Source organism: Magnusiomyces paraingens (assembly GCF_902498895.1).
Source record: "Magnusiomyces paraingens strain CBS 517.90 genome assembly, contig: contig3, whole genome shotgun sequence".
Classification (NCBI taxonomy): Eukaryota; Fungi; Ascomycota; class Dipodascomycetes; order Dipodascales; family Dipodascaceae; genus Magnusiomyces; species Magnusiomyces paraingens.
Genome location: NW_022474069.1, coordinates 354,288 through 375,724, shown reverse-complemented (window position 1 = coordinate 375,724; position 21,437 = coordinate 354,288). Strand labels below are relative to the sequence as shown.

General features: G+C 36.4%; 7 protein-coding genes across 7 annotated transcripts; 2 read left to right on the top strand and 5 right to left on the bottom strand.

Annotated features, from left to right (window-relative positions):
* Nucleotides 1–3,581: 3,581 nt before the first annotated feature.
* Nucleotides 3,582–4,997, bottom strand: SAPINGB_P003426 (uncharacterized protein; the record flags this gene model as incomplete). Its single annotated transcript, XM_031998144.1, has 1 exon — nucleotides 3,582–4,997. The coding sequence occupies one exon, from the start codon at nucleotides 4,995–4,997 to the stop codon at nucleotides 3,582–3,584; it is 1,416 nt and encodes a 471-aa protein (XP_031854035.1).
* Nucleotides 4,998–5,578: 581 nt separating this feature from the next.
* On the bottom strand, nucleotides 5,579–7,180 carry SAPINGB_P003425 (uncharacterized protein; the record flags this gene model as incomplete). The annotated part of the gene is made up of 1 exon (XM_031998143.1): nucleotides 5,579–7,180. The coding sequence occupies one exon, from the start codon at nucleotides 7,178–7,180 to the stop codon at nucleotides 5,579–5,581; it is 1,602 nt and encodes a 533-aa protein (XP_031854034.1).
* A 549-nt stretch (nucleotides 7,181–7,729) lies between these two features.
* Nucleotides 7,730–8,388, bottom strand: SAPINGB_P003424 (uncharacterized protein; the record flags this gene model as incomplete). Its single annotated transcript, XM_031998142.1, has 2 exons — nucleotides 7,730–8,145; nucleotides 8,238–8,388. 2 exons carry the CDS (start codon nucleotides 8,386–8,388, stop codon nucleotides 7,730–7,732), a joined length of 567 nt encoding a protein of 188 aa, XP_031854033.1.
* Nucleotides 8,389–11,022: 2,634 nt separating this feature from the next.
* On the bottom strand, nucleotides 11,023–11,256 carry SAPINGB_P003423 (uncharacterized protein; the record flags this gene model as incomplete). Its single annotated transcript, XM_031998141.1, has 1 exon — nucleotides 11,023–11,256. One exon carries the CDS (start codon nucleotides 11,254–11,256, stop codon nucleotides 11,023–11,025), a length of 234 nt encoding a protein of 77 aa, XP_031854032.1.
* A 246-nt stretch (nucleotides 11,257–11,502) lies between these two features.
* Nucleotides 11,503–13,918, top strand: SAPINGB_P003422 (uncharacterized protein; the record flags this gene model as incomplete). Its single annotated transcript, XM_031998140.1, has 3 exons — nucleotides 11,503–11,692; nucleotides 11,752–13,695; nucleotides 13,764–13,918. 3 exons carry the CDS (start codon nucleotides 11,503–11,505, stop codon nucleotides 13,916–13,918), a joined length of 2,289 nt encoding a protein of 762 aa, XP_031854031.1.
* A 124-nt stretch (nucleotides 13,919–14,042) lies between these two features.
* SAPINGB_P003421 (uncharacterized protein) lies at nucleotides 14,043–15,013 on the bottom strand (the record flags this gene model as incomplete). Its single annotated transcript, XM_031998139.1, has 2 exons — nucleotides 14,043–14,707; nucleotides 14,797–15,013. 2 exons carry the CDS (start codon nucleotides 15,011–15,013, stop codon nucleotides 14,043–14,045), a joined length of 882 nt encoding a protein of 293 aa, XP_031854030.1.
* Nucleotides 15,014–15,803: 790 nt separating this feature from the next.
* SAPINGB_P003420 (uncharacterized protein) lies at nucleotides 15,804–17,316 on the top strand (the record flags this gene model as incomplete). Its single annotated transcript, XM_031998138.1, has 3 exons — nucleotides 15,804–15,924; nucleotides 15,981–16,156; nucleotides 16,210–17,316. 3 exons carry the CDS (start codon nucleotides 15,804–15,806, stop codon nucleotides 17,314–17,316), a joined length of 1,404 nt encoding a protein of 467 aa, XP_031854029.1.
* Nucleotides 17,317–21,437: the final 4,121 nt, after the last annotated feature.

The window sequence follows — 21,437 nt, the reverse complement described above, 5'->3', positions numbered from 1 at the left end:
GCAAACAGTGAAGCTTGGCAATAACGGACAAATAAATCTTATTTCATTCGAGGCTTGTTTTATTACCATCTAATTATTTCCAACTATTCATCATTTCTAATCTATCTTATCTGGTCCTATGGTCAAGTACTGTTAATTTACTTGCTCGTAGGTCCTGAAATTAATTTTTAAATGGCTTTACAAAGACTTATTTCTGATTCTTAACTATTTCGATCCCGATGGGCCATACTGGACCTTTCGCCTTCCTTTCTAGTCTTCCCCTTAAACCCATATCGTTATATATATTACAATTGAGGTCGGCCTTCCACAATCCATCCATTTATATTTATAATTTCAATATACATATTCATTCATAGGCTCTGAATCTACTAATAATACACTAGTACTAGTAATCAGCTGTTAATTTGAAAAAGCAAAAAATTTCATGTATGCTGAAGGTTGAAAATGTATTGCAGATCATATTTGGAGGAACGCCAAAACCCAAAAATGGCTTCTTTTTGTATGAGATACAAAAGGTGCCAGAGAAATTTTTTTAAAAAAAAAGTGCCCCCACACCTTTGTAGAATAGACTCCATTTTATACCAACACCACGTTGAAAGAATTTTAAGGCTAATAACGCTTATCTTATATTTGTTAAATATAACCGATATACAATTCTGCCTTAGTAAGTACAATAGGTACTAGCCAGAGGCCCAACAGGCAAGTTTTCAGCTGGTCATTTTTTTAAAAATTTTCAATTTACTTAATTTCAGACTCTATTCTATATAAATATAAAAAAAAATTAAAAAAAAGCTCCTTTCATTAGAAATTCAAAAAAAAAAAAAGGATTGTCTCTTTTTCATTTTTTTATTTCTTTCATTACTGTAGATCGTCCGAGTTTTTGATCCAAAGAAAACGATACCGACTGAGACTTCAACTGAGCCAGGAACATCCAAATCAAGTATTTTGCTTCCAAAAACTAAACACATTAAACTCAGGAGGGCGTCCATAGCTCCTTTAAAGAAGTCTTCCATCTTATGGTGCATTTTTGTGAACAGAAAATGACACTGTAAAATAAATTTGAGGGAAAAAAAATAATAGTAAAAAGAATTCAGTCAGCTGTAAAAGATAAAGTAAAGAAAAAAAACAGTATCAAGCATCTATTTTTGATCGCAATTTTTATGAACAAATTAATTCTTCTAAGAGAATCAGTAAAATTCCTACCAGAATCAATTAATCAAGTACACAGCCGTCAATTGGGCGTATTACAAGTGGTGTTGAGTTACATCAGAAATCAACTCTCTTTCCTATGAAAGTCATCACTACTAGATGGGCCCTTTTCTAATTTGAATGTTTCTTTTATTTTTTGTTTTTTGTTTTTTGTTTTTTGTTTTTTGTTTTTTGTTTTTTGTTTTTTGTTTTTTGTTTTTTGTTTTGAACTACCGACATCTGCTTTCCTACTTGCACTCACAATGCCTCAAAGAGCCTCAAGTTCTTAAGCAGCTTAAAGGACTTTGAGATGCTTTTTCTTTAAAGATTATCTCAAAGGAAAAACAAAAATTCAAAACCTGTTAGATAGTTTGAATTTTGCCTACAAAGTGAGTGGTACGATATCCGACATTCTTACTATAGGAAAACTTGTAAAAATGCTTGAAATTTCTAATAAAAGCAAAAAGTTTCAACTTTCTCGTCTTATCTCGTCTTATCTCGTTAGGAAGGTAGAATTGCGCATGATATGCAGGTTGAGGTTGATGCCAATGAGTTGAGGGGTGGTGATGGCATTGAACCCTTAGAATTTTGCAGCTTTCAAGATTTTCACAATAACTACATTAGAATGTTGGGAAGAGTCGGTTAAATACATGGTGACAACGTATGACCTGTAATTTATTTAGTTTTTTTACGAGTATAATATATTTCTTTTAGTTTATTCAATGTTAAAATGAAAAAGAAAAAAACTGTTTATGGAAATGATGATAAAAAAATATTAACATTAAAATTATTGTACAACATATTTATTACATAAATATTTTTTTTTATTTAACTTGCTCTGACTAAGTCTTTTATAATTGATTGTAAATATTTGAAAAGCTGCATGATTTAAAATTTAATATACGTAACGTATATTAACTTTTTGTTTTCTTAGTGTAGTGTAGCTAATTTTCAAGATGGGTGCTTTGGTGCCCTCAAAAAATGAAAAATGCACCATTATTGTTTCGGTGACAAGTACTAAACCCAAAGAAATGGAGCAGCAACTTTACGACAAGTGGTAGAATCATACTTGCAATGCATTTTTCTTATTTTTTTTTAATCAATTTTAAACTTATTAGAAAGTTAAAGATTTATGTGAAAAAGAAACGATAAACTTTTGTTTTTATCATTTGTTTTGTTTTGATATAATTAAATTTAAAGCGCCTTCCAAATAAAAAAGGAAAAAAAAATAATAATTTAAAAAAAAAATTAAAGTATAAAAAGAAACCGACACCAGCAGGATTTGAACCTGCGCGGGAAATCCCAACTGATAATCCCGAAGTGTATTCGAGTCAGTCGCCTTAACCACTCGGCCATAGTGCCAACAAATATATTAGTAAGCACCAGAGCTAGCATTTTGTTCGTAGTGATAAAGAAAAGCTTAAAATAAGAAAAAATTGGGCTGGTATTATTGGGAAGGTTTGGTTATTTTTAACCCCCTGTTCCTCGTAAGCTGGCATTAGGACTTATTTTCGGGCTGTTGGAGATGCAATGTTGAAGCCAAAATTAAAAGTTTATTATGAAAATGAAAAGATATATAGTGTGGACAAAAAGGATAGCGCAGATGCTGATGTTATATAATTCTATAACCCTTGAATAAAAACAAACAAACAAACAAACGGGCTGGTATTATTGAAAATCACATTTAAGTGAACATAAATACATTTATTTTAACTCTCAGTTCCTGTTCACCCTGGAGACTAAGCAAGGGAAAGAGGGTACATCTCATCCATACCCCCAGGCTACCCTGTCAAACTGGAAAGCTAAATCTTTATGATCAATCTAATAAGCTTACAGGTGACTACCTATTGTATCTCTAACCTAGATGTTTCATAAATACGCAGGTGTTGGTGAAGAATCGTGAAAATGGGTCGAGTGAGTTTGGGAAGAACAGACTGGTTTTCCCTGCTTTTCGTAAGTTGGTATCAAGGCACATCCTCCAAGTCATAGGAGACTCACCAACCAAACCCCGTATTGAAAAAGGCATACCAATAAACAGCAAGTCGCTGACGTTATGAAAATAAAAGGATAGCGTTGATGTTAATATTAATAATACTTTTACAACTCTTTAATAAAAACAAGCTAGAAATTTAAAAAAGCGTCAAGTCCATCTCCATATCAAATTATTTAACGTGTTTTTTTACGACAAAGTATTTCAAATAAAAAAAAATTCAAATTAATTATTAAAAAAGTTGAAATGATGTCATTGTATAATGTTATAACTTTTTCTTAAATAAAAATGCAAGTCCAAGTCCGTTTGAAAAAGGGGAAATGAAAAAAAATTAAAAGGAAAAAATGTGGGAGAAGCGCAAAAAAATGGGTATCAGAGGTATTTTTTTTTAAAAAAAATGCAATTACACCATATTGTCAGCATCCTCAGGGTCCACAATAACACTTGAAGGTGATTGAACAATCATCATTTCCATGCGACGCACACGAACATAGTCAAAGATGGACTTTGCGACGATACAAAAACCAAGGACCATGAGAATAATAGATATCCAGCCAGAAGCCGATGAAGAGGGGTCTCCAGAACTAGTGGTAGTGACTGAAGATGCAGCAATGGCAGCCTTATGATAGGAGCCACTTATGTCGTCATGGTTAGATGAAAGGTCATAATTGTTTGGGTCTGAAGGTTCAAATTCACGGTCAGGTCCAGTGGGCGCTCCCGAAGATGAAGAACTTGAACCATTAATAGATGGCTGTAAATAAAATCCATACTGAAAGAGAGTGAAGCCGAGACCAGCCCGGGAGCCGTGCTTGGCGGCGTGAGAAGTGTGGAGTAGGTATGTAAGCAAAAAGCCAACAAACTGAAACGCGGCCGAGACCATCATGTTCCAGATAAAGTTGATGGGAGAACCGACTGGAAGGCCATCAATAAAAATTTCGTCCGAGTATCCAGGTGCCATAATAGTAGTTTCCCAGTAGAGAGGAGCGGCATCTGCGGCAGCCTCTTCGTATGTGGGGGGTACATCACTATCCTCAGGCTTTTCAGTTTCAGGCTTAGCTGTAATGTTGTTGAAAACACCATCATTTTGGTTATTGAAAGAAAGACTGCGTGTAGCTTGGGAAGTGTTACGGCGCCAGGAAAATAAACCGCGGTTAAAAAATCCACCATTGCCACCCATATCCCCTCTGTTCTGCGCAGCAGAAGCAGGAATGGGTTGCGATGTGGAAGATGGTGAAGGTGATGGTAACAAAAGATGTGAACTATGAGAAGATGAAATGTGGTCTTGAGTAGTGATAGAGGAAGAAGAAGAAGAGGAGGAGGAGGAGGTTGCGTCTGTCGCTGTGTTAACAGCTGATAAAGAAGAAGGTGCCGAAGACGAAGAAGGCAAGTCCTGCATGGGTATTGGGTCTTCCGAAGAAGCATGTTCAAGAGAAACGTAGGTACCAGAGCTTGCTGGGCCTCGAGAGAAAATCTTATTGCGAAGGCGTTGTGCAGTTGATGGGCCTCCCGACGAACTTGCAGAACTGTTGTTGCCAGCTCCTGCCGTCGGTTCTATACGGCGGTCGTCCCAGTCCTCTGAGTCCACGTCGCTGTCACTAAAACCACCAAACGCGTCTTCCATTAGCATATCGTGATCTTCCTCTGCATCACTGTGGTCATTTGTGCGACGAGGGGTTTTGCGTGCTGGCCTCGAGGAATTGTTTGTAACATGGGACTCATTATCGCTGTCGTCAGATGGTGCAGAGAATAGCACCTCTTTATTGGAGTTGCTAGTGTTTTGTGGTAACTGTGAGGGATTTGTTAGAGCTGCTAAGTTCATTTGCTTTAAATGGTATGATGAAATGTTTTTAAGTACTTACTCTGTCGTAAGTCATTTCTAGAGAAATGTACTAGTATATATATATATGTTTATATCTATATGATGGTTGAAATGGGTTTATAAATGTGAAAAAATTTGGTAGTGAATAGTAAAAAAAAAAAAAAAAAAAATGACCAGAAATTTATTATACAAGGGGCAAACCTCTTTTTATTTTAAGTGAAAAAGGGAAACCTGGCGGGTGCACACTCGTAAAAACAAAAAACAAAATACGCAATTAAGACTGGATTTGGAAAGGCACAAGCTGACTCAGCCGCGTTATACCGTACAAAAAAGGTTACCCGGACGTGGCTTAGTGTGTAATTTTTTTTATGGAAGTTATTTGGAGTTCTTATTCTTGTACTTTCCAGTTGGATCAAGGATGATCGAAAAGCATCTGGACTGAAAAAAAAAAAAAATAAAATAAATCTAAAGTACTTGCTTCAAGCAAATTTCTATTAACAAGAGAAAAAGACGAAAAAAAAAAAACAAGATTAATAAAATTAAAGGAAATCGTTTCATCGTAATAAATAAATAAAAATCATTTAAATACCGGAAGACTTGGGTGAAGCATCCGGCGACCCAAGTACCGCATTTTTAAGTCGAGAAAAGGCAGACATAGAAGTCTCTGCAACTTCTACAGGCTTATCCTTCTTCTGCTCAGCAGTAGATGTGCTAGCACTAGCACTAGCACTAGCACCAGAACCGGAGCCTAAAGTAAAATGGTTTGCTGGAACTCCATGTGCAGGCAGAACAGGCAAAGTGCGGGGATTGTTGAGAGTACGGGACGTGTCTGCGAGCAGACGACGGCCCCACGTGGACGCGGCTGGGTCGCCAGTTTCGTCGCGGGCCTGTTTGAGGAAGGGAATGAGCGCGGTGCCGCCCGTTCCCCGTTGTGTCTCGCTGTCGGCGGCCGCAAGACCCTCGCGCTTGGTATCGCCTGGGGTTGTGACAGCAGTCTTTTTTGGAACCAGTTTCTGTGCCTTGCGGGCCTGGATGATGATATAGCGCGACACAATTTGAATGTGTTTATCACGGAATGTGCGCAGCATGGCCAGACACGCATCGTACGAAATGACAAGTGCAGGTGTTTCTTCAGAGTGAGCCACAACGTAGTCGCGAATATGCGATACACGAGTCAGAGCCTCGAGAAACTCTCGATGCTTTCGAGGCATGTACTTGCGCATTTCATGAATGAAATTGGCACTTTTTTGTTTTTCTTCAGGTGTAGCAGTGTCATGCTCTGTGGTTTTTTGAGTAGGCAAAATGCCATGGGTACTTCTGCGGTGACCAGTGGGGTAATGCTCAACATTAAGTAGAATGTCGAGAGCCTGAATGAGTGATGACTGAGCGTTTGAGCCTCCAGAAATTTGGCGGTACTCCTTTTCGTCACCGTAACGCACACCCTTGGGCAAACCAGCATCTTCCATATTTTTCCAGCCTGCCAGATATGGCCGGATACGAAAGTAAAAAGTATGGGGGTCACACATTTCAAACATGCGAGCGAGTGTAGTTGTAAGACTGTCAATTGCCTCAGCGAGGGCCTGGAGGTGCTTAACAACATCCTCGGACTCACCATTCCGACACGCAGCAATAGCATCAATACCATGAGTTAGACAGGGTGCACCCTCACGCTCAATGGCTGTGGAGACGAGGTAGAACCATGACTCATCGTATGATCCTGTAAAAGTCAAGAGTGTAGTGAGGTTTGCCAGCGACCACTGGGCTGGCGGAATATCTGGATATATGGTACGAAAGTTCCATAAGCACACACAGGCATAAGAAGTAATGGGAGGCAGATCGAAATGGGCCGCAGTAGCTAGCCATGGGTCGGCCAACTGTTGTGGGAGATGGTCGCGGGGCTGGTCTCCGGCCCATACATAAGCGTGAGCCAAAAAGGATAGAATCATACATGCGCGACGCCACTCGGGCTCGGAGCTCAGGCGTGCGGTGGTCAGTAAAGGCATGCGAGTGTCGACATAGTCTCGAACCTGACGTGTCATGACAAATGCTGGTAGGCTTTGAGCAATGGTTTCCCATGGTTCGTAGTAAGGATCAAGAAGACGTTCCAAAGGTGGGTCATCTGGAAGAAACCCCGCAACTGGCGAGACATCGTAGTCTTGAAGATTTGGGATTGGATGAAGCATATCTTTGAGTATTTAGATATAAATGGGAAATTAATATTTTTAATTGTTAAAAAAAAAGAAATAAATAGACAAGCCCTAAATGGTGATAAAGAAGAAATTTATTTTTGCTTATTCCCTTGTGAGGGGGGAGGGGAGGAAGTTGAAGAGATTGGCATGGAACCAGAAAGAAGTGGAGTGGTTGAGTCAGTAATCACGTGTGTTTCATGCGATAACCGGCGAGTCGTTAAGATCCAAATTTTTTTTATTTTTTTATTTTTATTTTTTTTGGCGCGTATACGGACAATGAGAGGTTTTATATAAAAGAATAATGAAAAAAAAAAGTATGCAAATTATGATATTTATATATGTATATATAGAGAACGAGAGATAGGCATCGAGACAAAAAGAAGGACCAGGCTCATTATAGTAATAATATAATAATAATTGTTGAAGTAAAAAGGTGGAATAATAATAATAATAAGAAAAAAAAGTTTAAAAAAGTTTTAAAAAAAAACATAGGAGCAAGGTATATCATCAGTCAGTCATTTCCTACTGCTGTACCTTCTCTATCTAGTCCTCACTGACAGGGGTGGCATATCCTGGGACTGAGATGCGGAGACGATGGCTTGAAGGAAGCTTTGGAATCACGACAAATAGACAAGCCAGGCAGTTGAGCACAAACATGGTAATATCATAGTGAGTATAGTGAGTGGAAATGAGAAAGAGACCAATGGGAACTCCCAGCAGAAACTTTTTTGCCGGAGTGTATTGGTCACCATCGTCAATCTGTTCCCACATGGTAAGATTATCGTAGGCACCGCCATTAAACTCAAATGGTATTCCCTTTACATAGTGAAACATAACATATGAGCCAGTTACGTAGGTGATGTTTGTGAGAGTCCAACTGAGTTCCTGGGTGACTCCAGGCAGAAGGTCATAGAAGACCTTTAACATGACGATAACGACAATGTGTATAACCCAAGCACCTAAAGAATAATATATTAAGTTAGTATTTTAAAAGAACAAAAAAAAAAAAGAGAGCCGCATTAAAAAAAAAGAAGGTATTTATTTTACTCACCCTTGTTATTAACCCAGTCAGCATTCAGATTTGGAAGAGAAGCCTGGTCAGTCTGTTCTTCAATGGTTTCAGGTTCAATATGGTTAATTATACTAGAAGAGCGGCGTCGATTGTGGCCAGGCTTTTCAGAAACAGAGAGCGATGCAGTCATGATGAGATTTTTTTTAGTAGTTGTGATGAGAAGTGAGAGGAAAAAAAAAAGTTAGGGTGGCGATGATCAATGAAGAAATGAGTTTGATCTGGTATTAGAAAGGAGTCTAAAGAAGAAATGCAGATCTTTAGATATGGTATTTCAGAAAAAAAGACTTCTTGGAATTTCGTGTCTTTTGGTAAAAAAAAAAAAAAAAAAAAAAGGAGGAGGTGTTGAATAGATTTGTTGTTGTTGTTGTTGTGATGTTGGGAAAAGAGAAAAGAAAAGTTCTGGAATGGGGAGGCTTTTTCTCTCTCATTTTATTTATTTATTTATTTTTTTTTTTTGTGTGTGGACCAGGGGAAAATTTTTTTTTTTTTTAACTTAGCTCAGTTACTGCTGGTAAAATATACACAGCCTCGGGAAGGGAGGCGACTTACCACTAACAACACCACTAACAATACCACTAACAATACCCATCAAAGTACCGTAAGTTCCGCGTCAAACCAATGCTTTTATTTATTATTAAATTTTTTTTCTTCCATGAACAAAATATATTGAACAAAAGCGCGCGATTCTGAATGGAATCGAGTAAATATAAAGTCAGACATTGAGAATCTGAGCTGCTAATAGTGATTCAGCCCCAGTCAGAATTTCGATTTCTGGTGTCTAACCATCGGGCTGCTTCTTCTTCTTTTTTCTGCTGCTACCTCCACTTGCTATTACTACTACTACTGCTGCTGCTGCTGCTGCTGCTGCTACTACTACTACTGCTACTACTGCTATTAATTCTACCAACTAGATCACTGCCACCCAAAGTTCGTTGTTTATTTAAATTGTATGAAAGCAACAGACTTTTCCGCCTTTGAACCTTAATTAACTTTATCTAACACAAATTTGTGTTAGATAGCAATCTTCATCACCAGACATTAAGACATACAGCCTACCATAAGTCTTTGTTTTGACAAGTATGTTATCAATACTTGTTACCAGTAGGTAATTTAAAAGAAAAGAGTTGGAGGGGGGGGAGGTTTCTTAGTGCTCACTACTATTGCGAAACTTGCTACTACTGCTGACTTCAAAATCCCCTCCCCTCATTTATTCATATACTTTAATGATATTTTAAACAATCAGCATGAATTCCACAGATATAAATCTTGTCAGTTTTTCCCTGTTTTTAGATATATTATTCCGTCAAATGAAAAAAAAAGAAAAAGAAAAACGGCATTGTTCAAAAATTTTCATGCGATTTTTGAGAAATGATGTATGTTTTATTCATATAGTTGACCAGCCGCATGTGTGTCTTTCTTAAAGTAGTTTACAACATTTGAAATCTTCAGAAAAAAAAAATAGCAAGGACAAAATAAAAAAAAATAAAAAAAATATATATTTTGATATATCACTGACGTCTTCATTTTCTTAAAATAAAAGGCCTGGATATTCTGTAAGTACCGGCTAAGCCTTTTTAAACAAAAAAAAAATAAAATAAAAAAAAAAAACGGGTTGCTGGAACATCTTAAAATACCGGAAATTTTCTTTCCTTTGGAGTTCCAGTTTTTTGGTGAATATAAAATCCCAATTCCTGTAGGGTACATGCCTCGGTTAACCTGATTCAGCCGTACAAGGAGTCATAGGGTTAGTTTCACATGCATCCTATTACAAATAATGACACATGATTAATAATTATTACTAACAATCTTTACACGTGACTATAGATAATCATGTGACTGATTCTTTTTTTTGGAGGGATGGGGAGGCTCAATATCATATCGCACCTTGGTGGTTATTTAGTCTTAGAATACCATATTAAACACAATAACCTCAAAGGCCCTCATTCTAATCTCTTAATTATTATTATTTTTTTTATTTTTTTTTTTTTTTTTTTGGTCCCCAAACCTCCAGTAATCCCCTCTTCTCTGCCCACTTGCTTTCATTACTACTAATAAGCTTATCTACTTGACAACCCGTGTCCCGAGTCCCGGTTCATCAACTACCAACATAAACGCAATATCATACCGTTCCGAATTATCATTTACACTCATCCATCTATCCATCGATTCGATTCGATTCGATTCGATTTGAATTTTTTTTTATCACAGCCCTCCCTGTTTTTTTTTTTTTGTTAACCCTACTTATTTCCATTTAGTTTAATAATAAAAAAAAAACACCTTAGTGGCCTTTACGCGCTGATCTGAGTACCTTTGTAGCTGGTTTGGTCTGCACTGTCTACAATACCATGCTTCTAATGAGATAGTAACAGGTAAAAAAAAATTTTTTTTGTTAATTTTTAAATTCTATCAATACTCATCTATAGACCCACTTTTACTCCCATCTTTCTTAAGTATTTAAAAAGATAGACCTTTGCAGTCACTTTCGTCGTAATGATAAATGTCACAGACTTGCCAGAGAACCTTTCGTCTGTTCTACCTCTTGAGCCCTTGCACCCTCCTTTATCATCCTCTTCTTCCTTTACAACTTCTATTTGCTGTCGACCAGTAGACTGTTCATCATCTTCATCATCGTTATCTTCAGCCTCTGCTTGTTTTATAAACGCGGCTCATAATCATCTCGCTTCAATTGTGCAATCATCAACAAACTTGTCATCAATACCACATCAATTTCAACAGCAGCAGCCGCAGCAGCAGCAACAACAACCTATAGACTCTTCAGTTCTTTGCTCACTAGTCCATCATTGCGATCCATGCGATCCATGCGATCCATGCAATTCTTGTGATCCTTGTGACCCTTGTGACCCTTGTGACCCCTGTGAACCTTGCGAGCCTTGTGAACCCTGCGAGCCTTGCGAGCCTTGCGAGCCTTGCGAGCCTTGCGAGCCTTGCGAGCCTTGCGAACCTTGCGAACCATGCTTTGACAAGGATCATTCAACATTTTACGAAGAGTTTTGCAAAATTTGCGATCCATCAATATTTACTCATTTTCCCAGTTCTCAAGCACCTCCTCCACCCTCATCATCATCATCATCGTCGCTGTCTTCTTCTTCTTCTTCTTTAATGCACTCACAAATTTGTTGCGATTCGGCCCTCTTTCAGCCGGAACAGCAACAGCAGCAACAACAACAGCATCAACAACAACACCAACTAGAATCATCTAATCTTCATTCCCATTCTCATTCTCATGTTTCATATAACCATTCACATTCTCCTCCCCATTCTCTTTCTCATATTCATTCTCATTCTCATTCTCATTCTCATTCTCATTCCCATTCCCATTTTCAAAGTTCCAATTGTTCACACTCTCAGAACTCTAATGGCTCTCATTCTTACCATTCTCATCACCCACATTCTCATTCTCATCAATTTACTCAGTGTGCTAATGTAATACAGCAACATCCAGTGTCCCCTCCAACTCTTTCCTGTTGCAAAGAATGTCAGGAAGCTGCTATTTGTCACAACCTTGAAAAAGCTGTCTGTCTCAATCGCATAAAACCATGCCCTTCGCAAGCTATCTTTCCTCAACTCCCATATGAGGCTACACATCACCAAAATCATTCTCATATCCATTACAATCATAAACCTTCCTCATTGGCAGAAAGAACTCTAACATCAATCGAAAATCTTGATGTCAAATCTCCTCATTCTCCTTTGCCAAGCTCAAATCATTCAAATAATATCTCTCAAGTGTTGACTGAACTTTCCTCATCCTCTTCTCTTCAGCCTCGATATAGCTCCAGTCGCATACAACAGCAACCTCCTCCTCTTAAAAAAATTCGTCTTCCTGATACTGAATTACCTTTTAAATCTGCATCATTTCCCGCTACTATCAACAAAGAACAGAAAACAGGGGGGTCTCAGCAATATTCTAAGTTTCTCAGTCCCGATCAATCCTCAAATCCACAGGCCATTGGAACTGAATCAAACACTCGTAAACGCTCTGCAGATGAGATTTTTGAAAAGCCTAAACAAGACGAACCTGTCAATTTCTACTGTCATTGGGGTGATGGTTGCGATACAGCAAAGTTTTCTACTGAAATTGATCTTGACTTGCATTTACGTTCGCAACACTTGAAACCATTTGAGCAAAATTCTTTAAATCAGAATCTTCCTCCTCTTCCTCCTCCTCCTACATCATCAATCACAAGTTTTCCGAAGCCTAGTACTAAGGATACTGCAGCTATTGACAATAAATTTGTGGTCTGCAACTGGGACTCTTGTAATCTGGAACTTTCTGAGTTTGATAGCCTTCTTGATCATATAAAAAAGGATCATGGGCAATCTTACTCACGCTTTCCCCATAGTGAGTGCAACCATAATCATGTCGAGAATAAAAATAATGAAAAACCTCTTCAGTGTTTGTGGCAAAGTTGCTCCTTCAATACCGGCAATTTTGACCTTTTTGACTCCCACCTCAGCACTCATATTAACCCTGCTGTAACATTAAACGATACTGATGCATGTACCCTTTCGAACTGCTCTGACGAAACTCACCAGCATGCACTCAAAAATGGAGTTACAATGTTTCAGTGTGAATGGAATTCCTGTAACTTCAAGGCCGAAAACTTTAACGACTTTACTAGCCATGTTCGTCAAAATCATGTTTTAAGTACCTTGGAGGCTGCTGGAACTGGTATGGATACTACTACTAATAGTACTAATAGTACTAATAGTACTACCAACAAAAGCAAGCCCCCCTTTCCACTTTATCCAATACCTGCATCTGGACTAACAGAGTCCCACCCTATCGATGTTACATCCTGCACTGAGAATACAAAAGACAAGTCGTATTTTGAGGACAATGTTACTGCCGATCATGCTGAAGCGATTGCACATGTAAAGTCTGAGTTTCGACGCAAGCTCAATTTCCGGAGACCTTGTTCCGATACAGATGAAGACAATAACGGACCGCCTGTGTGCAGATGGCTCTGTGAAGACCCTGAAACGGGCCAAACGCATGAATGCGGTGAGACTTTTGCGGACCCGGCGGCATTAACTGCCCATGTATCTGAGGTTCATGTCGGATTTCGCAAGAGCCAGTATGTGTGCCAATGGGCTGGATGTTCACGGCACTCACGACCCTTTGCACAACGCCAAAAGATGACGCGCCATATGCAAACGCACACAAAAAACAAGCCATATCGGTGTAACATTTGTGGCAATTGTTTTGCAGAAGATGCAGTGCTACGCCAACATATGCGTATTCATTCAGGCGAAAAGCCATTTGAGTGTAAAGTATGTGGAAAGAAGTTCACGGCATCTACCGCACTTTCGGTTCACTTGCGCACGCACACTGGCGAAAAACCACTTATGTGCAAATGGCCCGGGTGCGGTAAGCGTTTTTCAGAATCGTCAAACCTCACAAAGCACATGAAAAGTATGTTTTATTATTATTATTATTTTTTTTTTTTAAAAAAAAAAATCACAACTAACAAAAGTTTTTAGCTCATATGGCAGACCGACCGTTTGCTTGTTCGGTTGAGGGTTGTGGGAAACGATTTGGTAGAAATGACCAGCTACAACGTCACCTCAAAACACACGAGAAACGTTTAAAAAAGGAGTTGGCTTCAGCCGCTGCGCCGCACTCTGACTCTCTGTAATGCTCCATGCTCCATGTTTCTTTTTTATTTATTCTTTCATAAAAACTTATGTATGGCATATCAATTGTATTTATTTATTGATTTATTTATTTATTTATTTATTACTATTACAATAATTCTTTTATTATTGGCGATAAAGAATAATCTCACTTTGCTTAAAGTATCTGCGTGCGTCTTCATCAATTAAAACAAGCGACAAGAATGTGCGGGTGGAAAACTTTTTGTTAACGTCGCGGAAAGTTGGCGTAAGATCAAACCCACCCAAAAATAAGCGGATTGGTATAGTTTCTCCACGGACAGGCGCACCATCCATTATCTCAAAACGCACAAGCGTTTCCGACTCTGTGAGCTGACTTGGCGGGGTACCAACTGTTTCGCGTCGAATAATGGACAGCTCCATATGTTTGATTTTAAGACGTACCAGCAAAAAGTAAATGCGTCCTACAATGACGTCCTTGAGATGATATCGCGACTTTGAATACTCAAACTCAATGTGCAGACAGTCTTCAATACCCACATCCATTCTGATTGACGACACTGTGTCTGGAGTGTTGCGGAAGCTATAGACCCAAAGATCCTTGTCGCGAATAACGTCAGCCATTCGTCGAAACACGGTCACTCGAATGTAGTATCGGAGCTTTACGTTGATACCATTATATGACTCGTACTGCTTCTCCACATTTTTAAATTCAAAGTCAAATGTTTCTGGATGGCGCAGTTCTGCTGGTGCTGCTAGCTCTTGGCCAAGTGATAAAAAGTCGTCATGGCTTCCCCGGTCATTGGGCATTTCTGAAATTTGGGCATTAATATTGATCTCTTTCACAAACCTATCTGTTCAACTTAAACATTAAGCAAAATGCTCCAAAATATTAACTCACCTATGCTGCCAATAAATTGCACTTTAATGCCTGTGTGCTCCAGCTTCTTTCCATCACGCGGTCTAATAGTTACAGTGCCCTTGACTGTTTCGCCGTCCAGGTAAAGTGGGTATCTCTCGCGTCGTCCCTTGTCGGTTTTTATGTCCACATGCTCGCGCTTGTCTTCACCTGCTAATCGAATCTCGATATCTAACGGATGTTTGAAAAAAAGAGACATTGGTATAATAATTTATGATAATAATTATAATATAAGACGCGAAATAGTATAATTTCTAATAATAATAATAATAATAATAAAAAAAACAGTTGAGAAAATTATTGTCAAAATAGGCTGGTCTCTTTTTTTTCAAGCCAAGTAATATACAGGTAAGGTGGAGGCGACAAGATAAACCAGCATTACGTTGTAATACGATAGTAAGGGTTCTGTAACAAACTCAATTGTAACATAATTATGTCAATTATATGTCATCATTAGTAATATATACATTTCCTTGAATAACCGAAGTAACGCTTTAAATGATTGATACCTAAACTAAACTCCTCTCCTACGCCGCAATGCCTTTTTGATTTACTCCCCCACATAATATCAACACCTAGTTGTTTCCTCCCCGCGTAACATTGCATCTAACAGTAACAAATTTAGTAGCAGCTCATAGCCTAAACCGAAGCTCTGCGAACTCTAGGACTCCGGCTATTGAAGCCATACATTGATGCTGATAAGAAATTTAAAAAAAAAACTTTTCCGGGCCCTAGATTCTCTCCACCTTGTCAAAAATCTCATTGAAAAAACACCTTGAATAACCGAACATGCTCCTCAATTTTCACATCAATCTCCATTACCGAGAATACTATTTTGTTTTTTAACAAATTTATATAAATCGCAAGAAATCCACATCTCTGTTTTTTTAATAAACTTTACTATTTGTTTTCTCTTTCTTCTTTTTCTTTTCACATTTTACCAACAATCACCAAACTTCTCTTTACAAAAAAAAAAAAAAAAAAAAACAATGCTCTCGTCCAGATTTCTAACGCGCGTTACCCCGCGATTAAAAACATTAGCAAGGAATTTCCACTATACGCCACTTGCATTTAAAGTCAAACCATTTCTACTGGCCGATATTGGTGAAGGTAACCATATAACACACCTAAGTATTATATTCAATCTTGTCTAACAATGTTTTTAGGCATCAAGGAATGCGAAGTTATTCAGTGGTTTGTCCAGCCCGGTGCTCGAATCGAAGAATTCGAACCAATATGCGAGGTTCAAAGTGATAAAGCGTCGGTCGAAATTACTTCTAGATACAATGGTGTGATTAAACAACTTCACTATGATGTGGGCCAAATGGCTCTGGTGGGCAAAGTATGCATAAAGATCAATTTTGTAATAAGAGGGTATTAACAATTTTTTTTTAGCCATTGATCGATATCGATGTAGAGGAAGAAGGGGCAAATGAAGATTCAACTGTTGTGGAGCAGGAAAGTCAAGAAGCTAAAGAACCCGTTGAGCCTGTGGTTTCTCAAGCTACTCATACTCCCTCCAATAGCCTGCATAAACAAACAGGAAAGTTTGCTACTCTTGCTACCCCAGCGGTGCGCAGATTAACCAAAGAGCTTGGAATCGACATTAGTTATATCCCAGGAACAGGCAAAGATGGCAGGGTGCTTAAGGAGGACGTTATCACATTCCATGCTAATGGAAACAGGACCCCTTCTCCAGAAAAAAGTCAAGAAAAGACAGGGGTGACAGCAGAAACACCACCTCCTTTGGCACCAGTTGCACCACAGTTAGAAGAGCAGACTCTGCCACTAACGCCTGTACAGTCGCAAATGTTCAAGGCTATGACTAACTCCTTGGCCATCCCTCATTTCTTATATACCGAAGAAGTACAAATTGATGGGTTGACGGGTATGCGGGCTAAGATCAACAAGCTTCTTAAAAAGCGTGTCTTTGGTGAAAATACTCCTGATAAGATATCCTACATGCCCTTTTTTATCAAAGCCATGTCTATTGCTCTGAAAGAATTCCCCATTGTAAACTCGAGAGTTACATTTGATTCTGTTTCCGGGAAGCCTTTACTTGTGCACCGTCCCTTTCATAACATTGGAGTGGCCATGGATACCCCGTCTGGTCTTATTGTGCCCAATATTAAAAATGTTCAAGATCTTTCTGTCTTAGAAATTGCCGCAGAGCTTAACAGATTACAAGCGCTGGGCGCTACTGGTAAGTTTGCAGCTTCAGACCTTCAAGGAAGCACAATTTCAATTTCCAACATTGGAAACGTGGGCGGGACATATCTCATGCCGGTAATTGTTGATTCCCAGGTTGCTATTGTAGGAATTGGCAAAGCCAGAGTTATTCCATCATTTGATGACAAGATGCAAATCATTCCTAAGCAGGTCATCAATACATCTTGGAGCGGGGATCACAGAGTTCTTGACGGAATGACAATGGCTAGAATGGCAGATAGATTTAAGCAGCTACTGGAAGATCCAGAATTGATGATTGTCAATATTAGATAAATTTGGACATGAAAAGAAAAATAAATTGAAAAATAATTAAAAATAAATGTTAAATTACAATTTGAAAAAAACAGGTGATTTTGCTTAGGTATAAAAAGCTTGAAATTTTTTTTAATTTTCCCTTGACGGTATGTCGCATTGTTGCATGGAGCAGACCGCCTTTTCACCTGGGTGTTCTAGTGTGTCTTTTCCTGGAAGCAGAACCCTAAACACAGTGTATATAATGGGGTTAGGGCCGCGGAATATGCCTAGCAAACAGTGATGTATTGTTTAAGAAGAAGGAATCTATTTATTCCATGCGCTACTTGGCTTGTCATTCAACTTAGACCAAACCGAATTATTTAACTAATCTCTATTTGTTATATCTTGTGACACGTCTAAGCACTGTCTATTTACTTGCCCATCGATCCTAGTATAAGTTTATTGACAGTTCAACAAGACATAGTTCCGATGCCACTAACGGGCCACACTAGACATCTCACCCTCTCCCCAAGCTTATTCCCTCAGTTCATATGGTTATATTTATTCTAGTCGAGGTCTACCTTTGCCATAACCTCTATTTATACCTATAACTTCAACATATATTTGTTACAACACGCTTTGGATCAACTAACTGTATACATTCAACTACTATTGCTAGGATACCATTGGTCATGGTATGAGTCATGTATATTGAAATTTTTGGTGAATCAACATCGGAATAACTCTAAAGTTTCTTTTTTTCAATTGTCTCATTTCTTTTTCACCAAATTTTTTTATTATATTTTGGGACAAGTTGGTACACGAGTCACGCGTCTTTTTTTTTTTTCAAAAAAAGAAAAAAGAAAAAAATTTATCCGAAATGGCTTTACGGCCTGGCACCTTCTTATTTGTTTTTCCTGTTCAAAAATTTTTCTCAAGTATCCGTATTTCTGTTATGCTAGCAGAATTTTCAATGCTCTTAAGCCTTCTATAAAGAAATTTGCCACATCGAGTTTCTGGGAAGGAACCAATTTCATTTTCCCTACTAAGCCCCTTTTTTCTAGCTTCTTTTTTGATTTAATACGCAAAAGGATATGACTATTTTTCTTTGGAAGAGGTTCTATGAGATTTCTTAAAATGTTAAAATAAAATCATGTAGCATTTTCTATTCCTATGTATTATATTAACTTGTTATTAATTTAAAAAAAAATTAAAATTAAAAAAAAAAAGCATTTAACTGCCTAAATACTACTACTTTCTACAATGTGGTAGCATACGAAGCTTAAAACGTTGATCAAAATCAGTTTAAGACTAAAAAAATTATTGATCTAAAAAATTTTTCCATAAAAACACTACTAAGTTTTTGAGGACGTTGTAAGTTTTTTTTTTTTTCATTTCCAATATTAATAAAATTATATTCAATTTTTCTTAATTTTTCTTAATTTTTTGCAAATATTGAGTTTTTTAGAGTCAATCGTAATCATTACCTATTGTATCCCAAAAAAAGGAAAAAAAATATTTATACTGCATTGCTCTCGAGCAAACAAGTATGAAAAAAAATTTTTTTTTCTGTTAGTATTCTTCTTCTTTTTTTTCTTCGATGTACCCACCTCAATTGGATTGCTGCAAACTAACTATATGGCAAAGAAAAATACCTAGAAATGGAAAAATGATGGTGCAATTTTCTTTTATTATATTAAAAACAAAATTGGCTAGTTTGATTAATTGAAGGAATAATCGCCTTGAAATATATGATCCGAGCTGATGGATCTTTAACAAGGACATATCATCGTTTTCAATTCTAAAAACACAAATGAAACTTTTATTCTTAGCTATTGAGTTCACAAAGAATCCAGAATTAAGGATTTAGGGTCGTGACCCCTGATTCAGCATTGGAAGGTTACAGCATCAAAAATAAAAAAGAGAGTATGTAATGCCACTCTCGAATCACCCTGTGGCCGTCAGCTGCTCGTATTTTACGGTACTAATATCTATATTAATATATAACTGGAAGGAATTCCGGTAATACTGATGTAAAGTTATAAAAATTGAATGAAAACTTTGAAAACTGTTTATTTTAATTAAAAGACATAGTTTAAGACGGACACGTTTATAAATTTTGTAATCTGTATATTTTGGTGTATGAAAAAAAAAAAAAAGCATGACGTTGTCTGCAGAAATATTGATTTAACAGCAAGTTGAATAACATAATTTTTTTTTCTTCAATTTTGATATTATTGAAAGTCTGCAAACTTTTTTTTTATTTTCGTCTAATAATTGGATTATCTTTGTCACTTAAAGAAAAGTAGAGTTGTAGAACAATGTATACTAGATTGGACAATCTCTTCTAGGTAATTATTTTGGGGCGGAACTTGGATCAAGGTTAAAATTTCGGAAACATTAAGATAATTATTAATGTTCTAAATAGTTAGTTAATATGTAATCATTAATCATTATGAATAAATTTTCTTAGAGTAATATAGGAAAGAAAAATATGCCTTCTGGAAAAATAAATAACCACAACAAATGAGAGTTAATAAATGGTTAAACTCATCAAATTTTTTGTGTACAAAACTTAACAATGTGAATTGAATTTTGTTTGAATTCAAAAAAAAATTAAAATCAGAAAAAAAGGCTTTCAAAATGTATAAAAGAAAAAGGTTTCTACAATAAAGTATAAAACCGTCACTCCAGGAAAATGAACCCAAATGTAGAAATAGCTCATTTTTGGTACCGAGGTTAAAAATCGAGGTTTAGGCAATGTGTAATCCTTTTGTAAATTTTCTTCCTATCTAATGTATAGCTTGACTTTTTAAACCTTGATTATCATTTTTTTTTAAAAAATTTGTTTATTAAGAAGAAAGGGAAATGGTTTGGTTTCTCGGTGGATCATGTTCCAGTTTGAACTAAGATACAAATAAAATATTATAAAAATTACAACAAACTTTTTAAAACATCAACTCTAACAAAGAAATTTAATTAAATACTCTCATAATATTTTTTTTTACAAACTCCTTAAATCTTTACAATTCATATAAATGATTGAGTTAAAAAATACAAATAAAAATAAAAATAATCAAAAATATTATGGTATATGAATTGTAAGTTGAGTAGGCATCCTGGCTTTACATTTATTCTAGAATTACTGTAAAAGCAGGGATATATAGCACATGAAAATGGTCAGTTGCACACTTTTAATTGTTTGATTTTTTCATACTGCATTCTAACTTTTTTTTTATTTTCCTATATATGTTTCTCAAGGTGGTAAAAGGTATAATATATCAGGGGTGTTTCAATTATTGTGATTTTATTATCAATCATTTTACAACTGAATTAATTTCCAATAATAGTCTTTGTAACGATAGCATTACCATAAATTTCACTTGAAAATAAAGTTGAAGCAGTGTAGGAAAGAAGAAAAAAATAAATACCAAAGTTAAAGAAAGAATTTTACAAAAAATTCTTTAATTTTTATTTTTATTTTTATTTTTATTGGAAACAACGACAAACAGTGTATAAATATATTTTTTCTTGGTCGCTATTTCAAAGAGTTTTGCCTTGTTCTGCTTTTTGAGAGCTACTTTGTGGAATTTTTTTTGAAAGCCCTTTCATTTAGGTGTAACATTGATGTATCATTATTTGTAGTACGTTTAATATCATTGAGTGAGCATATTTTAAATTGAAATTATTGAAATTATTGAAATTATTTTGGATACAAAAATTTAAAAAATTTTTAAAAAAAATTTTACCTAATTGATATGAGAAATTTCATCTTGGGTTGAGTTAAATATAACGTAATTTTGAAATTAACTGATATGATTAGAGGTCGATGATATTTTGGATATATTTACAATTTTTTCGAATTTATTTTATTTTTTTTTTTTTCAAAGTTGTCACTTAAAAAAATACAGAACTCAAATATATATCACCTTTAGTAAACCTTTATCATTAATTATGGGTATCTATAGCAACCCAAATTTTGATTATCACCAATGAATTCTTTATCATGAAAGGTTGCTAATTCAAACTTTTCCATTTTCATCTTACAAGGGCTCCTTTTTAAAATAAAAAAGCAAATTTAATTAATTGAAATTGAAAATAAAGAATAATGCTTAATTTATAAGTTTAAAATTTATTAAACTAGTTGGTATTATGTCAGC